This window comes from Pinus tabuliformis, chromosome 7 (assembly GCF_031772625.1).
Source record: "Pinus tabuliformis cultivar Carrire ecotype Pingquan chromosome 7, CPIR1, whole genome shotgun sequence".
Classification (NCBI taxonomy): Eukaryota; Viridiplantae; Streptophyta; class Pinopsida; order Pinales; family Pinaceae; genus Pinus; species Pinus tabuliformis.
In genome coordinates, this window is record NC_142293.1 from 983422287 (window position 1) to 983437888 (window position 15602).

A 15602-nucleotide genomic window follows, 5' to 3' on the forward strand; every position below is an offset into this window, starting at 1 on the left:
TAATGGTTAATTAACCAATTAAAGTTGTTTTTAGACTTTGTTCATCTTAAACTTGTTCAACCATCCTTGCTCAACTATTAAGTATTCTCCTCTTTCATGAAAGTGATATCATCAAGTACTTGGGGGTTCTTATGGGTATAAGCCTTCTAGAGTTCAAAATAATTAGTTTTATTTCCTAGATAAAATCTAATGCTTAAGAAAGGTTTTATTGATTAAATATCTTAATTTGTAGGGAAGAATAATGATGCTCAAGTTCACTTTGAACCAAATGTTGTTCTATCCGCCATTTTCCTTGAACTTTTAGAAATAGACATGTCTTTTTTTTTTCTAAATTTTTATAATCTCCACAATTTTCTAATACTCCCAAAAGTAGGTATGTTGTTTGCAATAAACCTCATTTTGCTGGTTTGGACTTTGATGTTAAAGGGGGAGATATTTGCAGAGATCATTTGAACTCCCTATTCATGGTTAAAACTCTTAATTTTAAATTCCCCACCAAAAGGTAGCACTTACCCCGATAATTGTGGTTAATTTGGGAGTGTAGTACTATATATTTTCCTAAATTCAAGGAAAGAAGGTATGGGGGTGAATGTACAAGAGGATAAATGGAGGGGATTTAGAAACAACCCCAAATTTGGAGGTAGGGATTCAACAACTCACTACATATTAGGAATATGGCTTGGTGAAAGTGAAGGATGTTTTCAACACATAAATTTGGCTAAATGAAAGCTGAGTTTTTTTTAGATCTGGTTTGACTCATGGAAGAGTATATTTTTAGGTATTGAAACTAGAGCTTCTCTTAGAACTTATTTGGGCCTCCTAACGTCTTGTTAAGGAGTTTGTTATTTGCACTACGAAGGGGTTACATTGGACTTAGGATATAAGTCATTATTTTATAACAACTGATGAATCTTATGAGGACCTTTAATTTGGGGCATAAATATTCATTATTTGAGATATGAAGTAGAGTAGAAGTGGATTTGGTGGTTCGTTGTCAAAAATATATAGGAGGATTGAATGGTAACTTCTCATTAAAGTTTCTTCCTACAATGACCCCTCTCATTTTTTTTTGATATTACTCCCTTGAACTATATTATTGATGTTTCATGTCACTTTATAGCACTGAGATGGTGGTAATAGTTATGTAGGTTTCCAGATGCTTTGATACTCTTCTTTTAGTGACCTTTTTATCCTCTTTGCATTGTGTTTTTATTTTATAAATTTTCAACTTCACTAGTAATACAGTGACTTACAAGACAAATTTGAAAATTTGATAAGACTCTATGACCGCATTGGTGACTGGAGTAATGCAGGCCATTTACTAAGTCACTATATGGATTTAATGAATTAGATCAAAGATGACTTTGATCTAGGAACACATACTTAAAGTGAAAATAAATCAAGGTTCCATTTTAATGGTTGGACCCTCCTCTTGTAGGTAGCTTTAATGAGCGAAGTTTTTCTCTTTTTCTAGGTAATTCTTCATCTTGTAAGTTTATTTAGCTCTATGATTTTCAACTATAGCAGTATTTTGAATATTGGATAAGCCCATATTGGTTAGTATTTGAGGTTAGTCTTTCAATATTTTTCCTTTGTTTTTGTTACTTTACAAGTTTTCTAGAGTTTTAATATCTCTTTTTCTCACTCTTACATCTTCCTAAATTGAGCCATGGTTATTCCCCTTTAATTGGCTCGCCTTCTCCTATTTTAGCTCTTTTTTATTTGTTATTTTTTTTGCTTTGTGTTTATCATTGTTAGGATTAGCATCCAAATGGTAAAATACCTTTTACTATCAATTTTTAGATTCATGTTCAAACCCTATAAAGATATATGTTGTGCAGTAAAAAAGATATTTTTTTAAAATGATAGGATTGCCTTCTCCATCCAAAGAATATGATTTCATGAACTCAATGTGAGGCTTAATGTCCCCTTCTAAAATCATAACATATGGATTTATTTATACTTATAAAGTTATAAGAAGCAACAATTATGATGAAAGTTGCAAGGAGGAAGGAGGGTCAAGCTTTGTTGAATTAGAAGAAGAACCAATGTTCTAAGATGGATTTCTTCAAACTGCAAATCTTTATGACTTCCAAGCGAGATTGGTTCACCCTCCCAAAATCATCACCATAAGATGATTCAGGTCAACTAGATCACACTATGGAAGGAGAAGGCATAAATTATTAGTTTGGCTATAAGAAAACATTGTTTCCAAGGTTTGAAAAAGAAGAGGATTAATTTGGTTAACTATGGCTCATGAACTCACTCCTATGGCATATGAAGATACCACAAATCAATAGGTAAGAATCTAGCTATTGTTACTAAAAAACTTAGGAGAGGTGGGAGAGCTCATAAATTTGACGAAAATCTCTTAAGTATATACCTAGCTATTATTACTAAAGGACTTAGAGGATGCAAGAGAGACATCATAGATATGATGAAGATCTTGTAAGTGTATGCTTAACTTATATAAAGTTATGCACAAAGGGACTTCCACTTGATATCAATATGAAATAGTACTTTAAAATGTTCTCTTAAACTCCTTTATATTTCTTATTTTTAGTCATAAATATAATGGAGATTTGTTAAGCGTATGCTTAATTTCTATAAAATCATGCACGAGGGACTTCCACTTGATTACTATATGAAATAGTACCCTTTTGAAACCTAAATTTTCTTAGGGTCCTTTATATTTCTTAATTTTCCCCTCATTCTTGTCTTTTGGATTTATAATTCATGGTTAAATGCAATTTGCTTTCCCTCCTCACTTGCATGCATAGCATAGTCTATAGTGAATTCCATGGATAGGTTGGGTAATTTCTTTTAAACTAGGGGTTTAAAGTAATGGTACTTGGAAGAATGATCTTTTAACCATAAACCAAGGTTCCATTTCCATGAGCATCTTTTCAAGCACACTACCTCAATTGACCCAAGTTTGATTTCCAGCATTTTGGCATTTGCATCATAGAAATTGTTAAAGCAAAGACTTCATACAAACCTTAAAAAATTAAAGCTAACAACTAGAATGAAGTTTTCCATTGATTACGTAGATCTATGTTTTGCATATATATTTTCAGGTTTTTACCAACATAGAACTCATAATTGCAAAAAAATAAAAATAAAATATACACCAATTATGTGGTGTAAAGCTCTTCAGGGAAACATTACTACAGGGAAATTACAAATCTATTTATTTCCTTTAAAATGTACATGTACATGGCAACACAAGGAATGTAGAGTTCAACAATGAACTAGAGGGAACTTTACCTCAACTGTTCCAAGTTCAATTTTCAACATTTTGGGGCTTGCATGATGTGGAATTGTCCAAGCAAACACCTAATAGATTGATACAACCCTTTCAAACTGAAAATTAACATCTCAACTGCAAATTTCCATAAACTTGCACAAAGAGCTAACACTGCGTTGTGTCTATTTTTTAGGTTATCAACTTATTTAAAATTCAAATTGCAAAATGCAAAAGAATAATTGAATCAAATTTGCAAGAACATCAAAGAAACTCTATTCACAATATGAATATAGAGATGAACAAAGAGATTTATGTGGTGTAAAACCCTTTAGGGCAACGAATAGATTCCGAGTTCCCAAGACGTGGAGAAGTATAATAGAACCAAATCAACGTGTTTTGCCAAGAGATTGATTAAATCAAGCGAAGGAAGAAGTATAATAGAACCAAATCAACATGTTTCCAAAGAGATTGATTACATCATAGCGAATGACATGTCACAGAGTGCCATAGGTTCCATCGCATGTAGTAGTTGACCGTGGTAGTGGGATGAAGGTCTGGAAGATTGAAAAATGAAAAGTCTTCCGCTGCTACAACTGCTCTGAGGAGAATACCTTCTAACCCCTTCAATATCCCTTGGATGCTCCCGGTCACCTTCTACCTACTAGACAAGAGTTGAACAAGATCATCAGGGAGGACATCTACACGCAGTTCGTCCACGTCACTTGGGTCAATCCTTTGGGAGGGTTGCGCCCAAAGATGGCCTTCTACGCTGAGCACTTCTTGGAGTTGAAATATGGGCTCATTATTCGACCCCGGTATACGTTTCACCACTGGATGCATGCTCTTCGCATTCCTCTAGGCCAGTTCAGAGTAGGTTCTCATAGACTTCGGGTAGAGACGGACCACCAGATTGATAGGCCAGATAGAATCTGTCAGGTATGTCATTTACAGGAAGTAGAGACCGAGGTGCACTTCATTTTTGGATGCCCTATCTACTACGAGATCAAAGGAAGGTTCCATTGCTTGTTCAGAGACTCTCAGACCCTCACAAACTTTTTCAGGTATCCCGATCAGAGATGTTTGGCCCTATATATGCAGGAATCTCTTAGGTTCCAAGCACATATTCTTCAGCCTCCCATTAGACTAGACCCCACATAGAGGATCATGACATTTTTTAGGGTACTACCTTCAGACAGGGGCACAAAGAGAACGATTGATATCGTTTCATATCTAGACTCTAGACCAATGAGGATCCGTGGGACCTCACCCCACCACATGAGACCCCAGTAGCTAAACTATCTCAGATCCGTCCCTGGGAGATGGACTAGGTCCTCCAGACCTCAGCAATGCACAAACTCCCCCAGACAACGAGTTAGTGGACAGTCCGTACCTCCCACTGACCCTTCATCAGGCCAGCAAACTTTGTGGAATTTTTTTCAGTGCTCTTCAGTCAGTCTTGGATGTTAGGAGAGATGGGTCTGATCCTCATCGTCAGGGCATTCCATACATTGTATCTTTTATGTTCCTGCATTGTACCTTTTATATTCATGCATTGTATTTTTATAGGAGACCATTTGGTTCTCCCACATTTTATGGACATCATTGTACTCATCAGTCCCTTTGACCTACTTTGTGGTCATTAGTTGGACATAAATATAATTGTCTTATCTTATCTTATCTACCCTTGCTTATATAGAATCCCAATCCAATCCTAAACTAACTATGGAAAAAGGCAAGAAAGCATACTAAATTGGAGAGTGCCTGCATGCTTGCAACTGTAGCTTGATCATCTGTTTGAATGAGCTTTTTAGTGGCGAAAGAAAGCTGCTGACTCACTATGTCGAACTCACCCCAAAATCTGCTGTTTACATGCTTTAAACCTTTAGGAAACCTCCAAAAATCTGAATTGCATGGCACAGGTTTACGGACAAAAAATTGGAAAAAGCACAATATAATTAGTAAGTGCTATGCCAAGATATCGTTCATTCTTCCTCCTCTAGTCATCCATAAATTCGACCTGTGGATTTACCAGTCTTATCACACAATGATGCCGGACTAAACTTCTTGTTGAGCACACCTCCCTTTTCCCTCTGTTTGGACATAACTTTCAACCCAAATATCCCGGCGAATAGTAACAATGATTCCTATGCTTTTCAACTGACTATAAAGAGATCTTTGTCGACACACTGATTCCCTAGACCCTGTGCAGTTGACCTCTTCAAAAATTGCCTTTCTATGAAGCCTGTAGCTGTCCTTTTCCTAAAATAAACGACTGTTTCAAGCAACCTCCAGCGCTAAATTGACTACCACAGCCACCATACGCTGCTGGAAATCATACCATCACAGCTATTATGCAGGCTGTAAATGTTAGTCACTCATTCCAACACTGTTACTAGCCAGGAACCAGCATTACAGTGCCGATATCTCTATAATGAATGCTACTTTAAATCTGTCTGTATGGTAATTTGGCACTGCTTTCATGAATACGACCCTCAATATGATGCTGTTTTGACTTATTTTGGCGAGCCTTTGACATGCAGATATCTTCCTTGCTGAATATGACCCGAAACAGCATACCCGCACCCACTCTCCTTCAGGATTGACCTTTACCAGATCTCATATGCTATTATTGAACGAAGGAGAATGTTTCAAGAGTATTCTCATGCTAAAAAGACGAGGTTGACCGTTGAATCCCTAATTCTTCTTCGCAAAACTAGCATAGATGCTAATAATGGCAATTAAGGAAAATTACAACTCTGTCTAACATTGAAAGAAGGTTGACAGAGTCTTTGGGCTTTAGTCAGAATTGACACAACGGGTACTTGCACAACAGAAATTTAACTAGCTTTCCTGTTTGATAAACTTGGCAACATCAACTTTGGTTTAAGTAAATGCGTGGTTTAGCAACAACAACTCTATCCCTTGCCTTTCTTTGCATGCATGGATTAGATAGACAACGATGAACTCAGGAATTTTGCTTTAACAATATTACATAAACTGCTATGCCAAAGAATTGAATCGGCTTTTCTTCCTGTAATGAGCATGCCCAGCACCGTGGTGTCACTGCCAATAACATCCTCTTAAACGTTACCCTCTTACTAAATAACAAATTTACTTGAGAAACTACTATGCAAACAAATAAACTCAGATCTTCCCTATCACAGAGCTGTTCCTGTCTTTTATACCCAATCATGCAAGCTGTCTATGCTCTAAATCGGTTTCTTCCTCCTTAGATATCGCTGTTACTTGGTCATCACGGTAAAACACTGTATCGAACAGTAAAGTGGGTGCTGACCCTTAGTGATATGTGGCTAAGTAACATCCACCCATTTCAGCTTTCCTGCAGGAGAACGCTGTCAAGATGCAGCCTCCATTCGTGGCTGATTTTCTTTAATATTAACCCCCAGTGAACTCTTTGATAAAGGAGTACTTGCAATCATGTTAATTTAGGCCAAGGAAAGTAAAGCAAATAGCTTGTAAGGGTCGCCTCTAAATGTATCATTGTCAGACATCTCATGGCACACGTGCCAACTAGAAAGGGCTAATTGAGGTCTAAAACTAGCAAGGGGCATATATGATAAACATAACTAAGGATGTGTATGATAAAGAACATAACTATAACGCATCCTTTATAGGGTATAGTATGCGTGACTAATTCTCTCTAACAAAGTGCTATACCCTATGTTGCAGGATATGCGGCCCCCCGTCCATATCAAATGTGTTTCAGTATGGATACACTGAAACATGGGTGATAGTGCTTGATACATATAACACAGTTTTGATAAACGTATCAACAGTCGTACAACGTGTGGGGGTCTATATGGTGCACTGATATAACCCAATAACATCCTCTTAATAGCTACCCACTTACTAAATAACTAATTTACTTGAGAAACTACTACACAAACAAAGAAACGCAGTTTTTCCCTATCACAGAGCTGTTCCTATCTTTTATACCCAATCATGCAAGCTGTCTATGCTCTGAATCGGTTTCTTCCTCCTTAGATATCGCTGTTACTTGGTCATCATGGTAAAACACCGTATCGAACAGTAAAGTGGGTGCTGACCCTTAGTGATATGTGGCTAAGTAACATCTTACCCATTTCAGCTTTCCTGCAGGAGAATGCTGTCAAGATGCAGTCTCCATTCGTGGCTGATTTTCTTTAATATTAACCCCCAGTGAACTCTTTGATAAAGGAGTACTTGCAATCATGTTAATTTAGGCCAGGAAAGTAAAGCAAATAGCTTGGAAGGGTCGCCTCTAAATGTATCATTGTCAGACATCTCATGGCACACGTGCCAACTAGAAAGGGCTAATTGAGGTCTAAAACTAGCAAGGGGCATATTTGATAAACATAACTAAGGATGTGTATGATGAAGAACATAACTAAAACGCATCCTTTATAGGGTATAGTATGCATGACTAATTCTCTCTAACAAAGTGCTATACCCTATGTTGCAGGATACGCGGCCCCCCCTCCATATCAAGTGTGTTTCGGTATGGATACACTGAAACATGGGTGATAGTGCTTGATACATATAACACAGTTTTCATAAACGTATCAACAGTCGTACAATGTGTGGGGGCTATATGGTGCACTGATATAACCCAATTTCTCCAATTTAATTGTTTAAACAATAATTTTCTTTAGTTTTATGCTTTTAAAATATGTTTTTAGAAATTTGTAGAAGCTTTTAGAGATAAAGAGGTTATCCCTATCATATCTCCTCACACTGTTTTGCTTGAGCATGGAAGAATTGAGCACTTGCTCATTTATTCTTGAATCTGTATCTGTATTTTAAATTATAATGTTAAATGTTTTCTTTCAAAGTTTCAATGTAGTTTTGTGTGTGCGTGTATATATATTGCATATCCCTGTTTCTTAATTTTTCGAGGCTTACATTTCCAGCGCGATCCCCATTCAGATACACATTTCTGTTTCCTATATCCCATTTTGATATTTTCAATGTCAACATAACTTGAAAGTAGGTAACTGCAATGAGATTACTGCCAAATATAGCAAGTCTGGAATTTAGATAATGCCCAAAACAATATCATCTTGCATGCAAAAGCAGTTTCATTAGACTCACTTTTTTTGCAACTAATCCAAATATGTGCTTAGAAATGACACGCAAGCCATGGAAATCATACTGCGAAAAATAAAAGTTGTTGTGAAGTAATCGCAAGTTCCTTGAAATAGGCTCATCGACATACGTATCTCTGGCATGTTCGTCCCTAGATCTGTAGCTCCTAGAAAAGGAAACAACAATTTCTTGGAATTCGGTGAAATTGACTCACTGCGAATGTTTGGATGAACATGCAGTCATACTAGTCTGATGGAATCTTGTTAGATCTTAGCCCTTTAGTTTGCACATGCAATCTAGGAGTTAATAAGACCTAGATGATTTAACTTCTTCCTCCTTGAAAACAAGGAATATTCTGAGGTTTAGATGCAGTAAGAGATGAGGGGTGAATCTGTTTTTGTTTTTTTGTTTTTGGCATAAGATGCTGAATGAGGGTGCCTTTAATCAATGGCGCCTACTGAATTGGGAGGCCAAGGGGATTTCCTTGAATTCCTACTAGGGTCTAGGTTCAAAATATGTTTGCCTTTTGTTCAACTTGGATGCTACAATGCATTAAGTGTTACAATTTCACACTTGGAACTTTGTTGGATCTCTTGTTCAAGTTCAATCATTGGTGGCATATTTTTATCCAAAGGATCATGGTTAGTGTAACTATCCTATTTGGTTAGTTTCCAACCCTAGATGTTGAGATGTGCCATTTTGTTCATTTGTGTGACAAACATTTTAGTAAAGTGCTTATTCTTGATGGAGGGCGAAATTATTTTAGGGCCAATTCTAGGATATGTGTGGAGGTAGATATGAATCAAGAACTTCCTCCCTGCATCTTAGTATGTAGCATTGATGGTGTCAAGCAGTGGAATGTGCGGTATCTTAATCTATTGATTGTTTGCTTCATCTGTTAGGCTCATAATCATTTGATTAGGGATTGTCCTCTTTTAAGACCTAAGTTGGGGAAATGCAAGGGTGTTGGTGCTTCCTTGAGACATGGTATCTTAGTGGCATCAGGCCATGGAGTAGGGAGTTGTGTTTCAACAATGACAACTGAAACATGAGTGGGTGGCTCTTCTTTTGGGGGTGAGAGAGTAGGTGGTTCAGCTTTGGGTGGTTTAGGTGTGGGTAGTTCAAATCATGGAGTAGGTAACCTTGTAGCTAGTGGTGTAGGGTTGGTTTTAGCAAGGGGATTCATTGGTCTAGTGGCTTAGCCTAGAGGCATCATCACTGTCATAGTTTCTACATAGTCTCAAGCATGCTAGTCCTTAGGTCTTGTGCTCTAAGGTGATTAGGCCCTTGCTCTTTCTAGTGATATGGAGATTGACCCAGGTTGTTAGGTAAAATCCAACAAGTTAAAGGAGGTTTCCACTGCCACTTGTGTGGACAATCTAGGGGTGATGTGATCCCAAGCCATAGGTCAAGTCCTACAAGGATGCTACGACTCACTTTATTTATTTCCCTTTGTCAAGTTTTGAGACAAATAACAAGTTCAATAGTTTAGGTCTACACCTTCCTTTGGAATTAAGTTGTCTATACTATCTTGGAATGTTCAAGGGATGACGATTCCCATTCACAAGTAGATTGTTTGAGGAGTGTTGTAGCATTTTCGGTTGAATGTGGTCTTCTTGTAGGAAGTTAAGTTGATAGGTTTCAAGCTTTGGAATCAAGTGAGTTATTGTGGGAACAACCATTTTTGGGCTTTAGAACATTGTCAAGGGAGTGGTGGGGGGAAGGGAGGGTGAGGTTGAGGGGGGGTAGCGGTTGCCCTTTCATCCCATTTGGAAAATTTTGTAGTAGCTTCTAGTTTGTATTTGGAGGATTAGTATGTTTGGGTCACTCTTTCAATCTACGATCGATTGATTGGATTATGTGCAATTTATGCTCCTAACCTCAGTGTGGAATGTAGTAGACTCTGGGATTGGTTGGCCTCCTTTGTCCTCACTATAGAGTGGATTGTCGGTGGGGATTTCAACATGGTAGAGTGTGAGGGAGACTAATGTGGTGGCTCAAGTTCAATGAGTAATAGGGAAGAAAAATAGGAATGGTGTCAATGTAATGATTTACTTTAGATCTTCAACCCCAATTGGAAGCAAAATGGGTTTGACTATGAAAGTTTTTATACTTGGACCAATTATCAATAGGGTTGTGATCAGGTACATGCTCATTTCAATCACTTTTATGGACACTAGAGGACATGTCGTTTTCAAGTAGACTTCGCCTTGTGAGTGTATGGAGGATTGTGACTAGTTTAGAATCTAGATCACCTCTTGATCTAGATAGTGATCTCTTTGGATAGGAATTTGATTTGCCTCGTTTTGTATTGTTTGAGTTGAATGTTTCCCATTTGGAGTCTATTTTCATGCCCTATTGTAGAGAGATTGGACCCTCACCCTTATGCCAATGGGAGCTCACTGTTATGCCAAGCGGAGCCCTAGGTATAGATTTTTTGGTGGGAGGCTATGGTTTGTTGCATTATCATGTAACATGTTAATGTCTATTTGAGGGAGAATGATGGCCCACATGCAGTGAAAAGAGTTATGGATTGCTTGCAGGAGGTTCACATATTTTTGGAGAGGAACTTCATAATGTCTCTCTTTTGGAGGAGACTACGAGGTTGGGGATAGTAATGAGTAGAGGTGAGGACTATATTACCAAGGAAGCTAGGGTTTGGTACTATTATTGGTGGATTCAGGAGGGGGATGACGGAGCCAAATTCTATTATGACTTCCTCAAGTGGAAGGTGGTCGTTGATAACATGTTTGGTCTATGTTGGGCAGATGGTTCTATTGTAGAGGATCTTGCTGAGATCAAAGGTATGTTCAATTCCCATTTCTAGAGTATCTTTTTCTCTTTATTCTCTAATAGATGAGGTGGTGGTTGCTAGAGATGCCTGTTGCAGGATTGTTCCATGCAAAGTCTCTAGTGGCAATCAAAATAGACTAGATAGAGACTTTTGGTGGAATCAGTTGTGTGTTGCTTTGACTCCCACGTGGAATGGAAAGTCAGTAGGTATGGATGGCCTTCCTTGTGAGTTCTACAATATCATGTGGGATACCATTAGTGGGTAATTTTGTTTCTTGGCCACTAATGTTTTTGCTTTAGGTAGTATTATCATGCAAATCTGCACTGGCAGACCTGCCAAATACTTGTCGACAATGCTGTCACCATTAGAAGCCTCGCCGTTCAGGTTGGTGCTTTTCGAGTTGCAAGGGGGCACCCCTAGGCGTTGTAGCTATAATCAAACCAATAAGTATGTATAAAATCCAATTTGATTAGTACACAAAAACTCATTGTGAGTTGCCTGTGAATATTCAACAGCAAGGGTAAGTTTTGGTAACAATTTAAGGTGGTTGAGATCAAATTCTAGAGGTAACTGCAAAAACGAATTAGTGAAATGAGTGAAGTGAATGTGTGCCTTAGGTGAAGCAAATTCAAATAAGTACGTTGTAGATTAACCATAACACTACAATACAATTTTCCCAATTAAATCGAAGAAGCCAAGGAGCTAGAACAAAGCATAATTGGACCAAATCACATGTTACACAAGAAATTGATTGCATCATAGTGAGCCACACGTGAGAGGCTTCCATGGTTGTCTTTGTTTTGCATTGAAGATAACAGTGTGAAGCTAGGGGGATGAAAGAGGTAGAAGTCAACCACTGCTACAATTTGCTCTTAAAGAATAGTGTATAATTTTGTTGTTGTTGGTTTCCTCTCTATATATAAAATCCTAAAATTTAAAGCAATCCACACTACTTGTGAAAAAAGGAAATAAAGCACTTCCACTTGAAATTCTTTGCATGGCTGCCAATCGCAAAGCTTGCTATTTGAATGAGCTTTTAGTGGCAGAAGAAAGATGCTATATAACTAGGTCGACCTGACCCAAAATTCTGCTCTTTACATGCTTTTAAACCTCAAAAGTAAGGTGCATGCAAGCCTGGTTTTCTTGGGAAATAAACCCAACAAAGCATATTCCTCGAAATAGGAAACCTCAAAAACTGCAATACATGACAAAACTTTAATAGATGAGAGAGGAAATCCTAGAGGTGATCTATCCAGTAAATACCTCTATTACATGGGAATCGCTCCCGAGAGGTGGGAAACCCGTTCCAATGGTTCCCGCGCTCCCGGGAGCTTTGGAACTGTATGGGAACATTGCCTTTTCAGCGGGAGCATCAATGGGAACTTGGGAAAGTTTTGGGAGCTTTGAAAACTTTTTTTTTGGAGTTCCGACGTTTCTTAGGGTTGGGGAATACAAAGTTGTTGTAGCGGCTACAACCACCCTCCAAAATTTTGTCTTAGCCTATTTTGGAGCCTCCCTACCAACCTTCATAGTAGCTTGCCTTGCTTCGTCATGTCCTCAAGCTTCAGTGTCCTTCTTGCTCAAAAACAGCCTGTCGATCACAGTTTGATCTTTTCCCTTCACAGGCTGCTCACCCGGACTTGGTCCAGCTGCAGGCTGAGTAGCTTCCCCTTGAAAATTGCGCATTTCTGGAGGGCAACCAGCCTTCCCTCTAGAAATTGCGCAATCCTCTCTGATAACCTGCTGGGCTCCAAGATTGCACAATCCTGCCAGCCAACCCTCCCAACAAGATTTGCGCAAATTTTCCCAGCAACAGGATGTTCAGCCCAAGATTTGCGCAAATCTGGGCAGCAGTTAGTTTCTCAGACCAGAAATTGCGCAATCAACCCAGCTTACAGTCAGAAATGCGCATTTTTCTCCAGCAGTCGAGCAGTCTCTTGCATGTGCAGCTGAGTTGACCGGTTCCCTCCGGGACTGAGCAAAATAAACTTGCATGCATGGGTTGTTTCTCCCAAGGCAGCATGCAAAGGCATCCCTTGTTTTAGGGATCTATGTTTAGCAGTTGGAGGTTACATGCAAGGAACAATTCAGAAACCTCCCTCCAAGTGTCGCTTCCCCTAGATTTGTGGCATGTGCGTCACAACCTCGATGTTATCAAAACTCATCAACCGGACGCTACAGAGCTCATTCCTCACATCAACCTTGTAGCTCTGACATCCCACATCACATCTAGGAGCAGTCGACACATTCAACTCAGCTGTTTTGGGGTAAGCTCGCTTCCCATGCCTTGTGTTGCATTTCTGTCGCTTTTTGTGTATTCGCTTGTGTGAGTGTTGTTTGCTTGATTTATTTGAACGCGTTGCTGTTGTTTACATGTATTCTAGCTTGTCCTAGCTTTGTTTCAATTTTCGTTGCTATCTCACTGCTGTCGCATGCATGAAACTGTTTTGCACGAATGTTCGCCCAACCGAAGAACTGCCTCACCCACATGCATGTTGATCTGTTTGCTGAATATTTCATTCATGTTTTTCATGCATTTTCAATCACTTTTGCTATCACTTAGTGTCGCCATGCATTTACTGTCTTAGTTGCTTTCAGTTGCCCGTCGACGAGTCGGGCCAACCTTGGCCCGGACTCTGCCTTCACCAAGGCTGCATTGCGCAATCTGGGGAAGGAAGGCTCACCTTCCTCTCCAGATTTGCGCATTCCTGTCCAACACTGGCCTCCAAGACTGTTTTGCACATTTCTGGAGGACAGTGGCTGCTTGGCTCAAGAAATTGCACAAATCTGTCCCTGGGCCAACTGTCCTTCCCAACTAGAATTGCGCAATGCGTAATCCCAACAGTCAACAACTAGACTGGACTGTGCATTGTGAAATTCCAGCAATCAGTCAGTGTCTCAGCAGCTCGGACTGTGCCTTGTGTAGTCTTGGCAGTTGGTCTCCCGACCTCCTGGCCGAAATTGCGCAACCTTCATGATCATTCACCCAGGTATGTTGCAAGTCAGTTCTCATGTTCATTTTGGTTTTCGACTGACAGATTGCTTGCTATGAGTGTTTCCATGTCTCCAGGTATCGCAGGTGTTCATCTGCCTCTCAACAGTACAGGTACAATGGCTTCCAGGAGAGCAACGAGGAAGACACCGTTCAAAGCACACTTGGGGATGTAGTCGGTCAAGTGTCTATGAGCTTGCCTACTCATGAAGACATCAAGTTGTTCGTGGACAAGGACATCAAGCAACAACATCACAGCGAGCAACATCGTGAACAACAGCTGAAGGTAGCGTACCGAATGCAACGAATGAAGCGAACACAACGAATGCAAGGAGGAAGGTTGTTGATAACAGAGGCGGAGCAAAGTTGCAAGATCAAGCAGATCCACTGATAATGAAAGCAACTTTGGAGACTCTGGCTATGAAGTGATGGCGCGACATGAAGATCGCGCGAAGGCAGAAGATGGAACAAAGAAGAAGTTGCATGTGCTGAAGCAACAACTCAGGAAGAACATGAAACTGCGCAGTCAGTCCAATAAGTTGCAGCAAGAGCAGGAACAGTAGTGGGCGCAACATGCACTCACAGGTGAAATTGCGCCAGTACAAGTTAAGGATCCATCCCAGCAACTGACACAGAGCAAACATGGTGAGCAGTGTTGTTGATCGCATGCAAAGGATCCAGCAGCATGCATGTTGTTGAGCACACGCATGCAATCCAACTCATTCAACACACTCACCAAGGCGAAGACAAGAAGCACGTCCAACTGGGGCTGAACATGCACTTCGGCAAGTTGATGCGCATGATCACCAACACAAACTTGAAGATCAGCGTGGACACTATGCATCAGTGTGTTGCCAGTTCAACCGTACCCAAGAAGACCATGTGCATGTTAGTAGACGAATTGGATGAAGGGGCTGAACCAATGCACCAGTTGCAATGGAGGCAATAGTTCACTTCAACAATATGTCACCATGAGGTACATCCTCACCATCACAGACGACCAAGCTTGGCATCACCTCACCAGCTTCACCATCACAAGCATGTCAAAAAGTTGGTCTCACCACAACGGATCGAGTGTCAGTGATGTCTTGCAAGGCTTGCTCAAGCCATGTTGTCTCACATGAGTACATGCGCATTGTAATGTTGAGTCATGTCAAGTGTAAGTCGAGCGTCAACAGTTAGATGTAACAGTCATAGAGTAGGTGGAGAGTCATTAGGGTAGTTGAATTGTCACAAAGGGGAATGTCAAGGTCACTCCACCCTTTGCTATAAATAGTCCCTCATAACTCATTGTAAAGGCTTTTGGTCACCCAAGCTTCTACTAAGACTATCTTGAAGAGGACTTGGACAGTATTGTAACGAGCCTTGGCTTCTCTACTGCACAAAGCTAGTACATCTCTTTGGAGGAGCAGGCGGATGTGGCTGTAACATTCCACTGTTGGGGCTAGCAGGTTTACATGGTGTATTGTATGATTGTGACTTAC

At 39.8% G+C, this 15602-nt stretch overlaps 1 protein-coding gene across 7 annotated transcripts in view; it reads left to right on the forward strand.

Annotated features, from left to right (window-relative positions):
- The window catches only part of LOC149250900 (cysteine-rich receptor-like protein kinase 42), a 254373-nt gene that overhangs the window by 171256 nt on the left and 67515 nt on the right, over nucleotides 1-15602 (forward strand). For 4 of the 7 annotated variants that reach the window (XM_089459272.1, XM_089459266.1, XM_089459270.1 and 1 more), the window contains one exon: nucleotides 7710-7745. The exons of the other annotated variants lie outside the window; for them this stretch is intronic. In XM_089459272.1, coding sequence (XP_089315398.1) covers nucleotides 7710-7745 — 36 coding nt within the window. The remainder of the gene's footprint in view (nucleotides 1-7709; nucleotides 7746-15602) is intronic. 7 annotated transcript variants of the gene reach the window in all.